Source organism: Gasterosteus aculeatus, chromosome 3 (genome assembly GCF_964276395.1).
Source record: "Gasterosteus aculeatus chromosome 3, fGasAcu3.hap1.1, whole genome shotgun sequence".
Taxonomy (NCBI): Eukaryota; Metazoa; Chordata; class Actinopteri; order Perciformes; family Gasterosteidae; genus Gasterosteus; species Gasterosteus aculeatus.
In genome coordinates this window covers 10,070,312-10,091,421 of record NC_135690.1, presented here as the reverse complement: position 1 = coordinate 10,091,421, position 21,110 = coordinate 10,070,312, and the positions used below count along the sequence as shown (strand labels likewise).

At 43.5% G+C, this 21,110-nt stretch overlaps 2 protein-coding genes and 1 pseudogene across 4 annotated transcripts; 2 read left to right on the top strand and 1 right to left on the bottom strand.

The window, feature by feature from the left end:
* Nucleotides 1–575: 575 nt before the first annotated feature.
* LOC120816254 (nucleolin-like) lies at nucleotides 576–4,475 on the bottom strand (annotated as a pseudogene). Its single transcript, XR_013467094.1, has 8 exons — nucleotides 4,252–4,475; nucleotides 3,627–3,732; nucleotides 3,267–3,336; nucleotides 3,044–3,168; nucleotides 2,720–2,900; nucleotides 1,402–1,586; nucleotides 1,156–1,286; nucleotides 576–1,032 (listed from the first exon to the last, which is right to left on the bottom strand). The product of XR_013467094.1 is annotated as a nucleolin-like (transcript).
* Nucleotides 4,476–4,765: 290 nt separating this feature from the next.
* Nucleotides 4,766–12,583, top strand: gk5 (glycerol kinase 5). 2 transcript variants are annotated; one of them, XM_040171723.2, is made up of 16 exons: nucleotides 4,766–5,860; nucleotides 5,981–6,074; nucleotides 6,341–6,416; nucleotides 6,525–6,618; nucleotides 6,763–6,894; nucleotides 7,074–7,149; nucleotides 7,269–7,330; nucleotides 7,416–7,489; nucleotides 8,468–8,528; nucleotides 8,791–8,917; nucleotides 9,005–9,109; nucleotides 9,266–9,360; nucleotides 9,781–9,884; nucleotides 9,977–10,036; nucleotides 10,350–10,483; nucleotides 10,926–12,583. In XM_040171723.2, exons 1-16 carry the CDS (start codon nucleotides 5,735–5,737, stop codon nucleotides 11,093–11,095), a joined length of 1,590 nt encoding a protein of 529 aa, XP_040027657.1. In that variant the 5' UTR covers nucleotides 4,766–5,734; the 3' UTR covers nucleotides 11,096–12,583. The 2 variants fall into 2 exon arrangements, with proteins under 2 accessions (XP_040027657.1, XP_040027658.1); XM_040171724.2 differs by having other exon boundaries at nucleotides 4,863–5,860; nucleotides 6,000–6,074.
* A 1,453-nt stretch (nucleotides 12,584–14,036) lies between these two features.
* LOC120816239 (sodium/potassium-transporting ATPase subunit beta-3) lies at nucleotides 14,037–19,342 on the top strand. The gene is made up of 7 exons (XM_040171736.2): nucleotides 14,037–14,906; nucleotides 15,954–16,082; nucleotides 16,370–16,468; nucleotides 16,610–16,803; nucleotides 17,054–17,104; nucleotides 17,657–17,743; nucleotides 17,840–19,342. Exons 1-7 carry the CDS (start codon nucleotides 14,417–14,419, stop codon nucleotides 18,005–18,007), a joined length of 1,218 nt encoding a protein of 405 aa, XP_040027670.2. The 5' UTR covers nucleotides 14,037–14,416; the 3' UTR covers nucleotides 18,008–19,342.
* Nucleotides 19,343–21,110: the final 1,768 nt, after the last annotated feature.

The window sequence follows — 21,110 nt, the reverse complement described above, 5'->3', positions numbered from 1 at the left end:
TCATCATCATCAGCACCAGTTCTTCCATGGTTTACAGGTTGTTGTAGAGGGAAAGATATCTACATGATAACTTTTGCAGACTAAGGCTTTATTTTGCACTATTTTAAAAGCATCCTGTTGTTATCCGGTTCCACACTTCTTACCTGTAATAAATTAAGATAAAACTTTTACGCAAAGGCAATCAAAACAAACAAGTCGAGAATCTAAAATAAGACCGTAAACGCGTAGAGTAATTGACCTTTGTCGTGTATAAAAACACAACACGAATGCAAGATAAAAGAAATACCCAGATAAAGCCAAGATAAAAACCAGCTGTCCCTGCATAAATTATTTGACAGATTAGAATTATTTAACAGATTAAATTATCAGATACATGTTGCAAACCATCATATGCAAGAACAATTCTAAAAACAAGCTGAGAAAGAATAGCAGGAATGTAATTATTCAAGCTAAATTCACTTCGCTTAGACCCCAAGAGAAAAGAACAACAGGATGTAAACACTCTAATTAAGTCACTTTGTTGGCAATTAGCTAAATCACATGTAGAAAAAACAAAATGCGCAAAGAGATGCTGAGATGCTCTGACTATATGAATGTACCTGGAGAGGTGACAACTGGATGTACACCAATAAAGACGAACATGTTTACACAATACTAATAAAACATTTATGGTTAATAATAAAAAAAAGAACAACGTGTCTTTGACACAGCAGTTTAACTCGAGTGTTACCTGCTTCCGCCTCGCCCACCACCGCCGGCCCCCGCAGGCGGCCCGCCGGGCGTCACGGGGGCTTTTAAGCGGTTGTGTTTGGCATAAGCCACAGTCACTTTGCGCCCGTGGATCTCGCAGCCCTCCATGGCTTCTTTGGCAGCTTTGCAGTTTTCTTCACTCTCAAGCTCCAGAAAGCCAAACCTGAGAGCCGTGTGACAGCAGACACGTCAGTGTTAACCATTAAGCCGCTATTGCAATCAGGACAATATAAAGAGTCGTCTTCTCGGCGAGGCCCATCACAACCAGTGTTCTCAACAGAACTAGAAAAGAAAAATGTTGTTTTCATTACTCGTGAACACAAAACGGACTTTAGAAAACCCTTGAAATGTATGTTCTGCTATTGAATATTACATGAAGAGGATGAAATGAACAATGCTACACACCTTTGACATGCCCCGGTTTCTGTTGTACTTTGCTGAATTGTACCTCGAGAGGCTTTTTGAGGACTTTCATGTTTTGGTGTGCCTTCATGGCCTTTTCAGCTGCTTCAGAGGCAAACCCGAGAAATGCAAACCTGCAAAAAAATACATATGTTTCACCAGAATATTTAAAATACTCATTGAAGAACGAAAGACAAGCCAATGTATAGTCAAGAAACGGACGGTAATAAAGGTTTTTTAAGGCCTCACCCTTGTGTTGGACCTTCCGTCCCACCAGGAAACCAGACACCGACAGCCAAGCTGAAGACTTTCAGAAGGTCGTCTTTTGTTGTGTTGTACGGGACGTTCCTCAAAAACAAATATTTCTCATCTCTGTCTACTAAACAGAGCACAGTACACAAGTTAGACGTTAGATCTTCATCCCCATTTGTGGACTATTCATTGACATTTGACATTTGAATTCATGTCATTCGCTCGCATGGCTTCTCTTACCACAGCTATGCTGATGACACCCAACTAATTCTCTCCTTCCCTCACTCGGACACCCAGGTGGCGGCTCGGATCTCTGCCTGTCTAACTGACATCTCTCAGTGGATGTCCGCCCACCATCTGAAAATCAACCCCGACAAGACTGAACTACTTCTCTTTCCCGGAAAAGATTCGCTTACCCAGGACCTGACAGTCAACTTTGGGAACTCCGTACTAACGCCCACCTCGACCGCTAAGAACCTCGGCGTCACACTCGACAGCCAACTCTCCCTGACTCCCAACATTGCCGCGACAACGCGATCCTGTAGATACACGCTCTACAACATCAGGAGAATACGTCCCCTTGTCACTCAGAAGGCAGCGCAGGTACTGATTCAGGCTCTTGTCATCTCCCGCCTGGACTACTGCAACTCCCTCCTGGCTGGTCTCCCTGCCACCGCCATTCGACCTCTGCAGCTCATTCAGAATGCAACAGCTCGACTGGTCTTCAACCTTCCGAAATTCTCCCACACTACTCCACTCCTCCGCTCTCTTCACTGGCTACCGCATCCAGTTCAAAACATTGGTGCTCACGTACCATGCTGTGAATGGATCGGGTCCAGCTTACATCCAGGACATGGTCAAACCCTACATCCCAACCCGCACTCTCCGCTCTGCATCTGCAAAACTACTCGTCCCTCCCTCACTGAGAGCAAAACACTCGACTAGGTCTCGACTCTTCGCTGTCCTTGCGCCGAAATGGTGGAACGCGCTCTCTGAAGACACCAGGACCGCAGAGAGCCTTCACATCTTCCGCCGCAAACTAAAGACACACCTCTTCAGACTCTACCTCGACTAAAGACTAACAAATTGTAGCACTTAAATTGTACTTGTAACGTCACTCATATATAGCAAATTGTAAATTGGCTTATTTGAGGAAATTGCACTTTCTTGTTTCTTGTTCTCCTGAGTTTGTACCCTATGGTTGAATGCACTTACTGTACGTCGCTTTGGATAAAAGCGTCAGCTAAATGACATGTAATGTAATGTAATGTCCTGCTTGGGGTTTCAACATCTATCAAAGTTTCTTAGAATTTTAAATGTGGGATAAAACAATCATATTTAGTTGAGTTGCCTTTTTGCTTTGTTTGACCGTTGCGTCTGTGCTTCTGACATTCGCTTTGGTAATAGTCATCGGCTTATCGTGCAACACTTCTCCATCCAACGTCAAACATTTGGTTAAGTCCATCTCTGAGGCCAAATCTACAAAAGCATATTTTCTACAACAGCAAAAGATTTAGTGTTAAAAGAAGCAGGAATTCCACTTGGGAATCGATTGGACAAACAAACCACCTAATGACTCTACGTCAGGGTTTTCTGCTCAAAGGGAACAGACAGTAAAAATGCTAAACAGCGTACTCACTTGGATCGGTCAAATCGGATGTCTTGAACCAGTAGACTCTGATTCATGAAGCATTTGCTTAATGCATCTTGAAGGTCATAAAATGGTTTATATTCGTTCAGGTTGCCAACATGAACACAGTATCCTACAACCGAATGAGAGAGAGAGATGTTGTACGGGCAAGAGGGCAGTGCATCCTACAAAGCAAAAGCATTTAGCAGATGGTCTTATTTTGAGTTCATACGTCATCGTTGGGCTTAGTTTTCTTCGGTAGGAGCTCTCAGCAGAGGAGCTTGCGTTCCGTTTCCCTTTTACTAAAACAAAGGAAAGAAATGTTACAGCTGCTTCGTAAGTAAGTAATACGTTGGAAAACAGTGTTGAAAATGAAATTGGATTCATCTTCCTGCCTTAACATGAAACATTTTTTGAGTATGTTTTGGTAAAACATTGAAAGTCAGAAAACATACTGCTGATTTGAATGAATATTCCCGGTTTCAGTGTTAAATGTGTTGCTATAGTGCCAGAAGCAGGAGACTCGCCACATAACACGTCATTCAACAGCCGTTTGATGATTGACTACTCATTTACTCTGAAGCATCCTTACGTTGTGTCTTCTTCAGCGGTTTGGCTCCATTGGTCTCTCTCTCCTCATTCTCCTCAGGTTACGGATACCGTGGACGTACGTCCAACCACAATGTCCATCTGAGGACCTGAAGAGGAAGAAGCTCTGTTAATGATGCCATGCCTAATCCGACAGACATTTGTTTGGTGTTTTTTTTTTTTTTCTTGCAGTATCTTCAGATTTCTGAATCAGTTCCTCAGTCTCAGCCTCTGCACTCTTAAGGGGAACGTACTCTGTGCAGGCGACAGCATCAATTGAAGAGAAACGTTTTTTTTGGCAAAGTAATGATTTGATTCAAAAGACAGTGAAGATGCATAAGTGTGTTCCACAGAGGGGAAAGGTGGAGTATTATTATTAGACAAACAAAACCTGCGATGTAAGACATACCATTTAATTGGAAAAAAATATATGTATTAACTTTCTTTTCTGATCTGAAGAGTAAGTAGATATTTAAGATGAAAAACGTGAAAGACTAATGTTGCATCTGCAAAAGTAATGACAACTATTAAAAAATAGTCATTACACTCAATGATATAACGTTATTATCATTGAGTTCAAACAGTCATCTTTATAGTCATTTTCCAATGGCTTCCTAAAAATGACTTACCAGTCTTGACATTGTCTACTTCTTTACTGGTGACCACTTTGCTTTGTCTTTTACGAAGCCTTGTAGCCTGAAAAATACACATTACATTACAGGTCAGTTAGCTGACGCTTTTATCCAAAGCGACTTACATTACATTTTTAACCCATGGCTTTTTACATTTTGCCCGGGAAGCAATTACAGGTTAGGTGTCTTGCTCAGGGACACTTTCGACATGGAACATGAGGCAGTCAGGACTCGAACCACCAACCTTGTGCTTCCCAGCACACCCTCTGTTAGTGCCATTTTACATGTTGTAATTTAGATTTAGATTGATATTATTTTGATTCATGTTTAATGATGATTTATTATATCATACCCGCCTGCGCCACACAATCATGTTATTGAGATAGTGGCCCAGCCTGCAGTTTGTATACGACCTCAATCGTTTCCAATCAAAACCCGAAACATTTTTAAACTATTCTCATATTGAATGCAAGCAGACAACTCACAAGTGTCAAGCTTCAACCTGTGAAACGCTTCATTATCGATTGGCCGATTGACAGAATCAGACCACTTTGATCCACGCAGTGCGCATGCGTGACCCGTCCTACGGGTGCCCGTGCGGTCTTGAGCCAAACCCGCACGGGAAATATCACCGACAACAACTTTTGGACTCTCCTCCGAACAGGGTGACCGTAAAGTACGGAAGCACTGCTATGAGCGCGTCTACGGTGAATATTTGGGCAGCAAACCAATGCTGTTCAGAAAGAGAAGCATAACGCGGGATGTTTCTCTTAGCAGCGGACGCTAACCGCGGAAAAAAAATCAAAATTTTTGACTGTTAGCTGCTCTTGTGTAGCAAATTAGCTCGAACCGACCCTTGAGTCGGTCAACCGGCACGTCAGCTTTATCCCGTGTTAACGTCACCGTGCACGGCTAATGACAAAGTACAGTATTATGATTAAAACCAGCACGTAGCCTGTTGGGTGTGTGCGCTTTACCGCTTCTCTTTTTGGTTATACAGACAAGACGTAAGTACTTATTCAAAAGTAAAAGTATAAATTACATCTTTTGGGCAGAACTTTGTAAAATAATTGCGGTGTGTTGTTTCCTCTAAAATCCCCAATTTATACTCCATCAGTTAAGTATCAGTAGAAACTTTTAAGAACATAACGTTACATGGACTGTTTCATACAGCTATAGTGCACTCTAAGTTAAGGGGACTTATACTAGAGGTTGTTCTCTTAATTATGTTGCTCTTCTTTCATACCGATTAAATGAGCATTGTTGAAAGGATCTTGGATTTTTAAGTTTCCCATTGCCAAACGTGGCATCTGCGGTGCAAAGGTTACACTGCGGCCTCCGCACGACCACAACAAGCCAGCCGATGCAGATAAGCTATTGGGTCAGGACATCCATTCAGCATGTGAACACGGGCCCAGTGTGAGCTGACCATGGAGGCTGTGGCACTGATTTGAGGAACAGTAGAAGACACGTCTCTACAATGGGGAGTCAGAGGCACAGTTCCAAGAAGGAATGCTTCATTTTGTCAGTGGATGTTGGAACCACATCCATCAGATGTCACGTCTATGACAAGGAGGCAAACGTGCGAGGAGCGTGCACCACCGAGGTATTCTTCCTCCTCTCGCTGTCCATTTGGCTTCACCTTTCGCCCACTTTCATTCTTGTTCCACAAACTGGGTTATTTTAAGGCTAATCTGTATATATTTGTTATTGTAATACTACCCAGGTTGTTCCTTTGTATCCAGAAACCGGATATGTGGAGATGGATCCAGATGCAATTTGGAAAGGGTTTATCACTGTGGTTAAAGGAGCTGTGCAAGGTACAGTTGCACAATTCCCCATTGCTACAAGTTTTTAGGATGTCATTGGTGTTCATTGGACATGTTTGTAGGCACACCCTTTGACAAATGGATGCAATTCATGACATGTAAAAGGATGTTTTCTCCCCAATACATAGAAACACTAATATCTGATAACAGGATACCTTTCCCCATCCTTTATAACAGGGGGGCGCCCCACGAAAAAAAATCTCATCCTTTTTCTCAATATTTCCATTTAATGTGTGTGCACATGGCTCCCAATACAGATGCAGGAGTACAAATGCGTCAGATAGAGGCCATGGGCATCTCCACTCAACGAGGAACATTCACAACATGGGACAGGTAAAATGGCCTTCAAAAAAAACATAGGACTTGTAGGAGTTCTGTAGCACTTTTAAACCTGCCTTCACGTCTGAGGTACATTTTACTCCCCCGTTTTCACTTTTACAGGACCACCGGGGTTCCTTTCCATAACTTCATCAGCTGGCAGGATCAGAGGGCTGCAGACCTGGTAAAATCCTGGAACAGCTCCTGCACAATGAAGGTTAGTCTTTTGTTGCTTTTCATCTGCGTTTAGAATTTAAGAGACATGATACAATACTGGAACTTCTAAATAATTTGGATCATTGCTGAATGAGTCAAGTCCCTTCCTCCAACATGGCGTTGATTGTGTGCATGACAACCGCAGGCAATCCATGCCTCGATGAAGGTGATCTACTTAGTGACCAGGCAGAAGCGGGCGCTTGCAGCAAGTCTTATCGTCTTCTCCACTCAACACGTCACCTTCCGCCTCGTCTGGGCCCTAACACACTACAAGCAGGTGTGTGTGTGTGTGTAGAAGGAAATTCAAACCAATTTACTGACCGAAACTCACACCTAGAACAAGACTCACAGGCTGTGCGTGTTCAAGGGTTAGTTGTAAAGATGGAAAAAGAAATCATTTATAGCAAACAGGGAAGATCATATTATCGGCCTTATCATATTTCTTACTTTTTCCAGGTTCGTCAAGCAGTTGCTGAAGATAACTGCTGCTTTGGAACAATAGACACCTGGATCCTGTTCAAACTCACGAAAGGTGGGAGTAGAGAGGAGGTGTTGCAACATGACTGGGCGCTCATACCAAGGTTTTTAATTTTTAACCTATTGGAAATGGGTTTTGTGAAATACTCATTTGTGTAAGTGAATCTGTTTCAGGTCGGGTCCATGCCACGGACTACTCCAACGCCAGTTCAACGGGAATCTTTGACTCTTATCAGGTCTGGTGTTTGCAGTGTGTGTTTACTGTTTCTTTTTAAAGTTCCTGCCAGTTTGTTTTTGCCATTTCCCTGTTTTTTTTCACAGATGTGCTGGAGTGGCTTTCTCAGCTTTCTTGTTTCACTGCCTCTCTCTATTTTCCCCAAAGTAGAAAATACAGAGTGAGTCAACCATTATTATAAAATTCCATCCGACACTTGAATCTTGCTTTAGTCTTCTAATATAAATGCATAAATTGATTTGATTTTCTTAATTTCCAAAATGATCTGTTCCCAAGATGTCCGAAGTAATACACAGTTCCAAAGCTAGGGTTAAATAATAATAAAAAGATCCAGCCAACAAACCCAGCCGAGCATAGCCGACTCTTCAAATGAAAGTGTCCCTCAGCTCTACTCCAGACGGAGATAAATCTAGCAACAAAAGTACTGACATCCTGTCCTCTCAGGCCTCCCTCTAAAGCCACCCCCCCACAATTACCATTACCAACGTAAACAGCCGCGGTAGGCAGGCAGGTTGCTAAAAAGGCAGGTAGCATTTCCAATCATCGCATTCGGACTGAATGAACTGATTGCATGGCCTTAATTCAGTCCGGATAACAGCCACGGATACTGGATTATCTTCTTCTTTTGTGTCCCAGCATTTGATTCGTGGATTGCTGTCAAAACTACAAATAGGACAAAATGTTTTCACTCAGATAAGGACGATTATTATTATGATTATCAGTGGTTCCCAATTTGTGTGTCAGGATTCACACAGTAGCTTGTTTGTTGTTGGTTGGTTGCGAGATATTTAATTCAATTCTGCTGCACAAAATTATCTTGTGTGTGGAACTTGTGTCCCTTCATTTTCTGTTGAACTGTGAATGTAAACTAATGTTTAAATCATATGAAACAGGTTATTTTTAAGCTACTTCATTAATGTCCTATTGGACTGGGCAGTTATGTTAATGCCGTTGAAAAAATGGGGATAAAAATGTCTTTCTGTATAGGAGTTAACATAATGTAAAAAACATTTGCTGAAAAAATGCATATTATCAGTATTTCTGGATGTGATACGTTGTTTGGTATCATTTTTTTTAAGGATTTCTGATGAAAAGTGAAATGCATTTTTTCTGATCTCTCTCTCTCGTGACGCACCAGCCATTACTTTGGTTCCACAGACCCGTCCATCTTCGGAGTGTCCATTCCCATCCTGTCAGTGGTGAGTTGTTGAGCTCTAATCTGTGTGATAACGACTAATTTTTATTCAATTTATTCCAGTGTCCCAAGTGCATTTCACTGTAATTATGTTGTAAAATCAAGCAGCAACGTTTAGTTAAACAAACGCAAGGATTTTGTGACAGGAGGACAGAAGGTAGAATTCATGGTGGACAGATGGCCTACTTTGGAGGGACATTTCCTGTGTTGCTTAGATGAGACCGCATGCGTTATGTGTTGAGTACAACTGGCTCCCTTTGCCATAGATGGCGGACCAGCAGGCGGCCATGTTTGGAGAGTGTTGCTTTGACGTTGGTGATGTCAAGATCACTATGGGAACAGGCACCTTCATGAACATCAACACCGGGAGCAAACCGCATACGTCCGTAGCTGGTAAAGCAAAAATACACACATGATGAGATTATTCTATGCAGATGTGTCCATACAGGCACATTTCATGCCAGCGGTTTTTCTTCGTAGGTCTGTATCCTGTGGTGGGCTGGAAGATTGTCTCCGAGGTGGTGTATCTGGCGGAAGGCAATGCAGCAGACACTGGCACCGCGATCAAATGGGCTCAGGAGCTCGGTGAGAAATGAGTAGTACGGAATAGCTCTGATAACTAGTTTTTTTTTTAATATTTACTAGAAGTTGTGGCTGCTAGTTGAAGGGCTTCACAATGTGGTGTCACAAACAAAATGCTGGGAAGAAGGCTTGTGTGAAAACGTGCGTTTGTAATCGCAGAGCTCTTCTCTGACGTCCAGGAGACCAGCGACATGGCCTACAGTGTCAGCCACTCAGACGGAGTGTGTTTCGTCCCTTCCTTCAGCGGCCTGCAGGTAGATGTGTACGATGTCAAAGAGGAGTCAATCTACTTTTATATTCAGATGTGTGCACAAATATTCCCCCAAAGTAAAACAATACATGTATTTACTTTGGCACATGTAACCGATACAGGCATGGATTTGCTTTTTAGTTTTTTTTTGTTTGGACTCTGTGTAACACGGTTGTGTCTCTGTTTTCCTCTGCCCTCCATTGTGAACTGGCCTTTGTAAGTGTGTGTCCTCAATGCTTGTGCTTTACGTGCATGTGATGATTGTCTCATGTTTTCTAATTATAAGCTACATACAGTCTACATGTTAAATAGTATAGCTGCACTCTTGCTGACCAGAAAATGTCATACATTATTTCTCCAGGTCCGGTTTTTCACTTAAAGACATTTGACTGGTTGTTTATGTACTTTGTTTTTAACCAAAAAGGCTCCTCACAATGATCCCAAAGCTTGTGCCTCCCTTATGGGCCTCAAACCTTCTACCACTAAAAGTCATCTGGTTCGAGCCATTCTGGAGTCCGTCGCCTTTAGGTGAGTCATTCTTTTAGTTTTTCTCTTTCATTTTCTTTTCTCATTCATGCCAACTGATATGGTCCCCGTTGTACTCCTGCTATTCTTTGCAGGAACAAGCAGCTATATGAAACCATGCTGAGAGAAACTTGCATTCCCATCACAAAGATCAGGTGCCGTTCTCCTCATCCCCTTTGGGAATTAAAGGGAATCGTATTGTAGTAATGTAAGCAGATAGACCCAACGTAGACATTTGGCTCTCGTAGTCGCCTCACAACCTTTTAATATTCCAGTCGACAATATCTGATTGTGGGATTTGGGTTTCAGCCAGCAAATGAGAAATAACAGAGTGGTTTTTCTTTAGTACCCAGCCTCCACTAATCCAGTTTGGCTTCATTGCCAATGCATTACAAGTGTCTATTTCTCTGATACCGTTATAGTTAAGTGAGCTGCAGTGTAATTGAGTAAACTTTCTTTCTCTCTCAGGGTGGATGGCGGTGTTTCAGCCAACGACTTCGTCATGCAGCTGACTGCAGACCTGTTTGGAAGAAAGATATCAAGGCCCCAACACTACGAAACGTCATGTTTAGGGGCTGCTTTTCTGGCTGGACTCGGAAAAGGTTTGCACATAATAACTCGCCTATCTACATTATCCTTATTAAGGCGTTTCCAATTTGGAACACTTTAGTTTTGCAGTTCTTTCAGGTAATAACTCCCTGCGCAGCTGTCGAGCAGTTAGACACTTCAGTGTTACGCTTCACTTTCAATGTAGTTCTCTGTATTTATCTAAAAATATCCCACGGCTTAGTCATGACATTGAGTTATAATCAAAAGCCTTATTTTTATTTCTGGCACAGAAACAGCCAACTTAAAATATTGTCATTGTTATGTAACTGACTTTGCATTTAATTATTCATAGTATTTATTTAGATTGTTCTACGTTAGGCAGCGTTTAATCGAATCAAACGCAAAGGATGAATCTGTTATTGATGTTTTTATGGCTTGCCAGAAGCAGGGGGTTAATGTTGTTTTACCAGAGTATCTCTCTGTCCTCCACTGCAGGCTTCTGGAGGACCAAGGAAGAGCTGAAAAGGCTGCAGGTCATCGACAAAACCTACTTGCCCCAAGGAGCACCCAAGGGCGGTGCTTGCAGCCCGAATGTGGAATACATCCCGGCCCTCCGTAGCTGGGAGAGAGCTCTCCGACGCTCCATGAATTGGTACAAGCCTTGACACCGGATGCAGGGAGATCCTTGGTTCAACCAGGACATGAGCATTAATGTGAAAAGCAGACACAAACGACCTCAGTTTTAAGTTATAACAACCTTCAGCTGTCTCTATTAACTCATTTAAGGGCACGTCTTAAATGGTACCACAATGGTTTGTTGATGGTGGCTTGTTATTCGTCCTCACTAGTTTTTACAGCACTGAATTGTTGTCGACATACAAACTACCTTTTACTTGATTTCTTTATGGAACAACAACATCATCATCCTTCTTTCTTTCCACACCTCAGGCCACTGGTGCCTGGTGTTTTATCTAGATGGGTTAATCGTTGTACATGTTCCCACGTGGGGGCGCTAACGATTGACTTTTCACCTGTATGAACGGCCATAGCGACAGCACTGTGAGGGAAGAGACACATTTGAAAAAGCGTATTTTTCCTTTTATCATAGTTTTTTTTTGATTTTAACAGTGATTTTTCCAGGAAATGTTGCTTCTCTAGAGAAAACAGACGTGTAGCTTTTTGGAAAGCTGGAGCAGTGTCATTTTAAATACTAAATACTATAATGAAATGGGATTATACTGTGGGGAAAGACTGATTCCCTATTAGGATGTGTTTTTCTTTCTGGGAATCCTACTGGATTTTTGTATTTCAGAACTTCTCTTTACCGCTTACCTCACGTCTGCATTGGAAATAAACCAGAGATAGTGTCTTTGTTTGTGTATTGACTGTGAGGGTGATTTGTTACGGTACGATTTGAAGCTTTTCTGTTATCGCTGTCATATAGTTTGACTCCGCTTAATTAATTAATTACATGTTTCTATTACTGTTTGAAAAATTATACTTGACACCGGTGTGAAATCATTGAACCGGACATTTTTTAAATGCTTACAAGCATGGAGCTGAGTTGAAACACATACGAGTCATGATTCAAGGGTACTCCAAGGATTCTTCCTTTGGCATCACAATCTGTCCCCCCTCCTTCCGAGGAGCGGTTGCTAAATCAGCATCCAATGGTCACTTCGACACCACAGAGAGAAGGAGCATTGCTGTCCATGTTATGAGGAGATGAAAAAAGAACACTGAGTTGACTTGATCCATTGGTCACCTCCACACTAGGGGGAAGATCGTATTGTCATTCATGATGAGAAAGATGGATAACCCAAGTCCCACTTCGAGAGGTCACAGACCTTCTGTCCACTCACTCTGAACCTTATTTCAAGGTTCTGTTTTTTTAGAACAAATTGATCAGGGATATAATTATTTACTGGACTGTCATGAAACAGAAAAGGGTACATTAATGTTTCTTGTCAATATATGTTTTGTTACAATTATTTCAGTTTATTGTAATGAAATTGTTCCATTGTGTACTCACCCATGTTTATGTCATATGATAATGTTTTTACTCAAGTCTTGACATGACCTGATGAACTCTGATGGCAATGTTAAAAATTCCAATGGCATTATAATAAAATTCTAACAAATTATAAAGAAAATATGAACCCTGAATCTTTTTGGATTTCCCAATACGGTATTAATGTTTCGTTTGTAAAAGGTTTGCAACGCGACATTATGCATAACGCAAACCTTAACACCTCTGATTGAAATTACTGGAAGCAGTACGAATGTCAGATGTTGTTCCCGAGCTACTGGGACAAAACAAGATTTGTGTGGTTATAATTTGTTTTAACAGAATTATTTGCATTTGCTTATGGGGATTTGAGAGACTCTGTGCTGTAAGGTGTCACCGACATGGTGAGTGAACAGATGCTGCCTAAAGGGCTTCACCCCCACATGGACCCTGGCGAAATGCTGCTGTCTCGTCTCTGGGGAATGACCAGAAATACAGCATGTTGTGTGTGAGTGCAGGGATGGCTTCCCATTGATGTAACCAACCTCCGTGTGAGGGTTGCTATGGTAGCTTGCGGATGGAGTGACTGAGAACAAATGGGGTGTGTTTTCCTGCTCATGGTGCTGGTATGGCGAAGGGGGCTCTAATTGAGAGCACAGAGAAGGGGGTTTTCATCCACAATGGGAGGATTGTGTGCGCGTCCGCTATGAGGAAGAGCAGACGTGTTGTGTGCATCACACAGATACTGTAGAGCGTTTATGCATCACCCCTCCCCCACACACACATCCCAAACATGTTCTCTATAGTCTACTTGTCAATCTCAGCCTCCCCGCTCCTACACGGGGGGCCGCTTCTCCCCTGTGGGTTTGACTCACAGTGGCATGACTGCAGAGGATTATGTGCCGGGGTGAGTGAGAGAGAGCGACAGGCCGATAGCCCATGAATCAGTGCTGCTCGCACTAATCAGTACAGTGTGTCAGTGTGTGTGTGTGTGTGTGTGTGCGCGTGCTGGCTTTGTGCTCGGTACCGCATTGTATGAGTGGACCGTGCCTTGCAACAAATCCAATCTGACAGCAGGAACTGGATGCAACGCGACCACTAGTCCCCCCTCCCCCACTGGACGCCGCATCAAGGGTCGTTATGTAACTCTGTTTCCTCAATCTCTGAGACACTGGGATTGTTTGCTGGAGGGCCGGGGTTGGAAGTTAAGCTTTTGCCTTACTTTTTTTCTGTCAGTGTCTACACCCCCCCCCCCCCCTCTCCCTGCTGCCTCTCTATGCACTAACTCCATCTCTCTCGGTTCACTTGATCTGAGTCAGTGGCAAAACAGGCACCATTTCAACGGGCAAAGCAGGGACAAGGGTTTGCGTGAAAGGAGTGTGGGCTGAAGCTTATTTATTAAATATGAATGAGAAAACAAAAATTCAATATCCTTAATTTAGACTCTAAGATAAAATGTTCTGTTAACTGTGACACATCTGGCTGTTTACAGACATGCAAGCTTTACTCTCTCTCTCTCTCTCTCTCTCTCTCTCTCTCTCTCTCTCTGGCACGCTCACACAAACATTTCAGTAATGCTCCATTGCCATGGCAACAAGGGGAGGCAAATGCTGCAAATATCTATGCAGTCACAAACGGCCTCCTCATGGGCTTCAAGTGAGCTGATCACTGGCCCATTTAAACAACTGCATTTTATGTTCCTGTCTGTGTGTCTGTCAAAACAAAGCTTTCGAGACTGAATCGGTGCGTCAAGCCGATGGTTATTGGTTTGGGTGAATCGACGAGTCGCACTGGTGCGCAGCAGAGCTGAACTGTGATAAATCGCAGTGACGCGTGATGGTATCGGGGACCCATAGAAGGCGACAGTCGCTGATCTTCTCACTCAGGGATCCCGCGGTCCGTATAGACACTTTGTACCAAATGGATTCACAAACACACGCAGCCAATTACAGTGCGACGTGTAAAGAAAAGGAAGATAATGTGCGCTCTATTTATAATCCCTGCGCGTAACGGCGCGTCTCCGTTATTAGCCAATGTCCATCCATCTGGTCGCACTGCATCAGCTGCGCGGCGGGGCCGGTGTCAACGTCACACGTTTTCTCTTTTCCTTTTCTCCCCCTTCTCGCTTCTTCATTTTTTGTTCCACCAGAGCATCTCTCTCTCTCGCTCTCTCCCTCTCTCCCCCCCCCCCCTCTCTCTCTCTCTCTCTCTCCGCCGCCCACTCCACTCACAGCCGCTTTTCCGGCTTCTTCGCATCACCACATCGCCCGTTCCCCATTTTTGCGTGTGCATTTTTTTTTTTAAAGAGAAATATTACCGCGTATTTTTGGACCAACAAAAAGAGAAGCGTATCACCATGGCGAGCACCGAGGATAAAGCGGCCAAACAGGAGAGCGCGACCGGCTGGAAGGACTCCTTCTACAACCCGAGGACCGGGGAGGTTCTGGGTCGCACGGGCAGCAGCTGGGGTAAGAGACCCCCGTCACTGGTTAACAAGGCCTCGTGTGAATGGCCGCGCGCGGATGAATTAAAATACCTGCGCTTAGAGAGGGAACGAGTGGCGCAGCGGAGGTGCCACCATAGGCCCGTGGGCAGGTGTAAAGGAGAAGCCTGTAATAAGAGGAGCCTTCGATGATGCTCTCTTAAGGGGTTCGCCGTCTTCTTCACAAATGATCAACCAGGTGATGATCAATTACAAACGCAGGGGGTGTTGTAAGGGAGGTGGGGGGAGGTAATTATGTATCATCTGCATTACTGTCATTTTCAGAAAATACCGATTGGCAGTGCACACTCCAGATGTTATCACTCCCACGAGGAGCTGCCACAGCGTTCCTGAGCATAGCTGATGGGGCCATGCATTTTATGTAATGATTCCCCAGTTATTTCCAGGGTGAGGGGGGGGGTAACACACCACCCTCCCTCCAGCAGCCAGCTCCTACAGGCGCTGTCGGGCTGCCTGGGCCCCTGCGCTGCTGTGCGGTGGGATGCTCCATTGCGGTTGCATGGCCGCCCACATTAGCATGCCTGTCAAGGTCAAATGGGATTCCCTCTCTCCTCTTGCTTTCCTTTTCAAGCACTAAGCAGGTGCATTGTGGGATACTGTTGGAGAGGAATGCGAGGAAGGGGGGGGGGGGGGGGTGTACAACAGGAAGCTGAGGGGTCCATCGCTTTTTTTTCTTTTTCTTTTTTTTTTGGTCAACTTTAGAGGGCATCCGTGCTGTGCAAGCTGGATGGTGAACCATTTTGCGTTTCCATAACTGTGGCTCCTTTTCTGAGCCCTGCATTGTGCATAAACGAGGCGTCAGAGCATTTCAGCACTGCGGCTTCATCGCTAAATCTTGAGCGAACTGAAACTGAAGGGCCTCTGGTGAAAAACGGCCTGCGATTTGTTAGCAGCAAGTAGCATCTCCCCCTTGATCCAAAATGGTTTCCCTCAAAAATTCTTTGGCCTGCAGATGAAGTAAATCCCCTGTCTTTCCTTATGTCTCCTTCTCTTTTCCTCCACCTCGCTCCAGCCCTCATCCTGTTGTTCTACCTGGTTTTCTACTGTTTCTTGGCCGGCATGTTCGCCCTGACCATGTGGGTGCTGCTGCTCACGCTGGATGACTACGTGCCAAAATATCGAGACCGCGTTCCCTACCCAGGTCTGTGTCTCTCACCTTACAGCACAAAGCCAACAGCGAACTGCAAGCATCGCTTTCATTATTCATACTTGCACCAGTGACATGCTGTCACAATAATGCGCCTCATTGGAGCTACCTTTTGTATTGATCTGTTTTAAAGTCTGTTCCTGTGCATCAGCAGCAGAGCTTGTTTGAATCAGAGAATGCTATTTGTAATTTGAGACGAACTCCGATGAAGGCTTTTGTTTCCACTGCTGGGAATATTTTATTCCTTTACTCTGTTTGTTTACTTCATGCCTTTGTTGCAGGGTTGGTGATTCGTCCAAATTCTCTGGATTTATCGTTCAACAAATCTGACCCCTTAAAGTATGTACAATATGTCAAGCACCTGGAGTCTTTCCTGCAAAGTAAGTGTACTTTCTGCCGATACGCAAATACATTTATAATAAAACGGATTGAAAGGTTGATGGAATAAAAACCATTTCCACTCCATTCCTCTCCAATCATTCCATTAACCTCAATATATCTCTGATCCTCTCTCCGTAAAGGATATAATGATTCACAGCAGGACAAGAATGACGACTGCCCACCAGGAGAGTATTTTCTGCAGGACGACACAGAGGACATGTCAAAGAAAGCCTGTCTCTTCAAGAGGGGCTTCCTGAGTCTCTGCTCTGGGCTCTCTGACACCAACTTTGGATATTCTGAAGGAAAACCCTGCGTGTTGCTGAAGATGAACAGGGTACCTCCCGCTCTCCGTGACCTGAAAATCACTGAAATCTGCTTTTCAAACAATTGACGAATTCACAATTTTTTCTTTGTCCTTTTAACCTTTCATTCCTTCCCACAGGTCGTACTCTCCATTTGTTTACTCGTCTGCTGACTGTTCCCAAAATAAACAATTCATTTGACTCATTTCTAATTTTGGTTCTGCACATGCTGCAGCCTTTTGACGATCAGTTTGAACTTCTCCTGTTTCCCTCGCCTCATAGATAATTGGCCTGAAGCCTCGTGGGGATCCCTACATCAACTGCACAGTAAAAGTAAATACGTTTTCCCCACGGTACTCTACATGTCGCAGTTACCTGTATGTGTATTGTTTTTTCATTTTGTCCCTATCAAGAATCCCCGATGTCCATAACAGTGTCAACATTTTCTTTCTGTTGATCTTTCATGTTGTCCTTCTTTTTGTTGTTTTTTTGTGTCCGATTTCTTTCTGCATGCTGTCACTGACGGCTTTAGGGTAAGATAATATGTAAATCATCAGGATAAGGCCAGTAGGGGTGTTAACACATTCGTATTATGTAACAAGTCATGAAGCAGGTGCCTCTGAACGCATCCCAGTGCCATTTTCAAGCCATCTTAATCTAATAAACTCCAAAAAATGTCCCTTCACAGATTTAGCCAGAACACTACATGTTTTCCACTTCATTTGAATCTCCTCACTAACAAACAGAACAACATTCCTTTGCTTTTTTTCAAGTCCTGTCTGGTGATCTTGGAAAAATATCTCATTTGCTATTCATTTACCACGATGAGAGGCATTTCATTTAATGTGTACTTTGCGCTGGCTAACACAGTGTTCTTCTGTGCAGAGAGACACCCCGATTCAAATGCAGTATTTCCCCAGTGAGGGACGCATTGACAAGAAGTATTTCCCCTACTACGGCAAGAAGGCCCACGTAAGTATTCGCCCCCCCCCCCCCGCTCGGATCAAGCACGCTAACACGGTCACCTCGATGTGTTATTGAGGGACAGCTGCGTCTCCCCTGATGCAGGAGAGCTACGTTCAGCCCCTGGTGGCCGTGAAGCTGCTGCTCACCAAGGACGACTACAACAAGGAGCTGCCGGTGGAGTGCAGGGTGGAGGGCTCGGACCTCCGCAACAACGACGAAAGGGATAAGTTCCTGGGTCGTGTTACTTTCAGGGTCACGGTGGTCGAGTAACAGAGACGGGCCGCCCCGTAGGATGGAAACCAGTCGCAGAGCCCGCCATGTTTACGGAGGGTTTGTGTTTAAAGGGAAAGGAAAGAAGTGTCAGAATGTGTCACAAAGACGGCATTTGGCCTGAGAGGCGGGATGCAGGCAGGACAGCCTGGATGCACATATTGATTCTTGCTTTGCTGACTTCTCTGACCCTTCTTTCCTTTACAATCTCCTCCTCAAAGATCAAAGTCACAGGCTCTGCCCCTCACCCCCCTCCATTCTTTCACTCACCCGTTGCAATGTTCATTCTCCACTCAGTTTATTCTTGACATTATTATTATTATTTGTAGTATTGATGTGATTAGATAACGTTTAGCCATTGCAACCAAGCAATTTGGAGGTGTTGTGTTGTTGCAGATATCATTTTTTAAAATTATTTATAGATCTTTCTGCTGTCAGGAAGAGAGTGTTGTTTTCATCTCTCCAAACTGTGTGAACGGCCGTATTATTGCTGGTGAAGATTTTTATCTTGCTGTATAGCGTAATTGAGAGAGTAGAACATTTCCAAACACGTCGAGTATTTCACCTTTCACATCACAAAGACTTCAGAGGAACGTACCTTGATAATCAAGTGTAGCCACTATATCCCTGTATATGAAATGCCAATTACAAAGTACCTTTCTATATATAAATACATTGTGATCCATATTTAGAGAATTATAGACACATCTTTGTGTTGTGGTCTGCGTAGCTGTCTGTCTGCATGTCCGTCTGTCTGTCCTCCCGTCTGCCCGTTTTCTCACCTCTTCACTGCAATAGCCAGTATGTGATTGAGCCCTCCGGGACTTGATAAGTGGTCCTGCTCCACCTCGCAGGGTGCTGCTCAGTGATGGTGGCCGAGGCAACACGCACACATACACAAGAAGGTACAGTTTAAAAAAAAAAAAAAGAACGCTTTCAAGGAAAAGTGTTGCAAAAATAAAAGTTCACTGTAACAATCTACTGTATATCTTACTGTAATCTGTATATCTATCTGGGTCTCAAAGATTGTTTGTTAGTTTTCTCTATTCTTCGCCTGTTGATCTGATTGTCTGCCAATCTATTACTCTTCAATGTATATATACACTATCATATTTACTTAATTCACACTGTATTTTTGTCACAAAACACAATGTCTGTGCACTGTAAAGAAATAATTTAAGCAAAGATTTACAGGAAATTATCTTATTCAAAGCTATGTTTACACAGTCTTAAAAGGAGCCCGCATTTGAAAGAACAACTTCTAACATCTCTTCAGGGTGCCTTAAGACCTGATAAAATAAATTGTGGAATAAAAGTGATTTTGAAGAAAAAAAAGGTTTTCTGTACATTTTTATTCATCACATTACCTACGAGTAAAAAATACAGAAATTCCTCCAGTTCTACTTTAAAGGAAACCTTGATATATTAAAATACAATACATTGTTCAACTAATAACATAGATGCATCGACATGGAAGCAACATTTTAACAGTCAAAGTGTAAGAAATTTAAGTTGAGTAATTTAGCTCAGTTATTCCGAACTTGTTTTGGACATGCATGACCCCTACAACTGTGTAGTCATGAGAATAAAACTCTTTGTTTGAACTGCTAATTACTCATAGAAATCTAAAAATAAAACATGGGGTCGTGGATAAATAAACTATGACTTTTGAACGCGACATTATCCATTGACTCCACATGGCTATCAACAGGGAGATGCAAACAACAGCAACGGTGCTGCTGACGCACAGATATCACCGTTTACTTGGAGGAAACCAGAGAATGGACACATAACATCTGCAGGGACGTGGTTGCCCGGGACGCTACAGGCCAGTGCAGTTCGCTCGCATGCTTTAATGCGCAGTGAAGGGCACGTGCAACGGGCCCGGCAGGGCTTCCCGGTCTGCGTGACAAAGCCCATCCGGCAACCAATAGAAGGAACACGAATAAACAGCCCACTGCCAGAACTCAAAATGAGCCTCTGCCAAACATTGCCCCAATGACGGTGGTCTTACCTCAGTTCTAAAATGGCCTTGTGTAATTAGTTATGGTGTTATCATAAATACAACGTAGCTCTGTGAGTGTGAATGACCGATACGCCCAAAGCACTCTGCTGCTTTTCACCGGGCCTCCCCGCTTCCTGGACTACATGAAAGTAGGTTACTGTTTTACTTCATGTCTACTGGATGTGGTTAAAATAAAATTCCTCATTTCAACTAATGGAATGTTTCCTATATTTAACCGGCGTGCTTATATTATATATGTAAATAGGTAACGTATTTACTGTGAGATACTTGCGTATACCTTATTTTAACCAAAAATGTACACACGATGGGATTATTTACTGAGCTGATTTACTGGCGTCCCCCGGCCACACCCAATGACGATCCCAATCTTCAGACCTGGCAACGATGTGGCTACCAGCCATGCAAACAAGTCACAGAGAAACTCCCATCACAGTGGAAAAAGAACAAACAAATTGCAACATATTGATTTAGAATGTAAATTATTTCCACTCAATCCCATTTTCGCAGTCCTTGTAGCACAAATCCGTAGCCACAGGGGGAGCAGGCGAGGACACAGGCGGAGCAAGACGCTCTCAAAGGCCGACTCCATCAACAGAGAAACTGGGTGAGGTTAGTGAGGCGTTTAACATTTCCAATTTCTTCATCTTGTTCTGACTCCACAATCCAGTGGCAAAAAAAATATTTAACCTAACACTGGTTTCCACGATATCAGGTGATAGTCGCTGGGGAAATGCTGGCTGGACCAGGTGAGTAATCCTTTGGTTGCTAGTGTCAGCGGCATGGACCAAGTATACTAGCTTCACTGTAGCGATATTTCTAATTATTTGGTTGTTTACTGAAACACAGACTATATTCTCATCGCTTTGTGTATGGCTGTAGCTGTAACTAGACATGTCAGGTCAGTATCTCACCTCCATCCATCCAGCTTCCACAGCAGCAGCAGCTCTGTGCGTGGCTGTCATGTGTCCTGCTACATGTAAGATCATCTCTCAGGGTTGAACTGCATCATGGATCAGCTGTAGCGTCTGCTAAAGTCTATATTGGAAAATGTTGGAAATGTCTAAAATTATTAGAACT

Coding starts and splice junctions, on each gene's coding strand:
- gk5 (XM_040171723.2), top strand. CDS start 5,735: ATGGGGAGTCAGAGGCACAGTTCCAAGAAGGAATGCTTCATTTTGTCA. Junction 9,361..9,780: donor CTTCCTTCAGCGGCCTGCAG/GTAGATGTGTAC, acceptor TTAACCAAAAAG/GCTCCTCACAATGATCCCAA. Junction 10,037..10,349: donor ATTCCCATCACAAAGATCAG/GTGCCGTTCTCC, acceptor TTTCTCTCTCAG/GGTGGATGGCGGTGTTTCAG.
- LOC120816239 (XM_040171736.2), top strand. CDS start 14,417: ATGTGCGCTCTATTTATAATCCCTGCGCGTAACGGCGCGTCTCCGTTA. Junction 16,804..17,053: donor TGTTGCTGAAGATGAACAGG/GTACCTCCCGCT, acceptor CTCGCCTCATAG/ATAATTGGCCTGAAGCCTCG. Junction 17,744..17,839: donor ACTACGGCAAGAAGGCCCAC/GTAAGTATTCGC, acceptor CCCCTGATGCAG/GAGAGCTACGTTCAGCCCCT.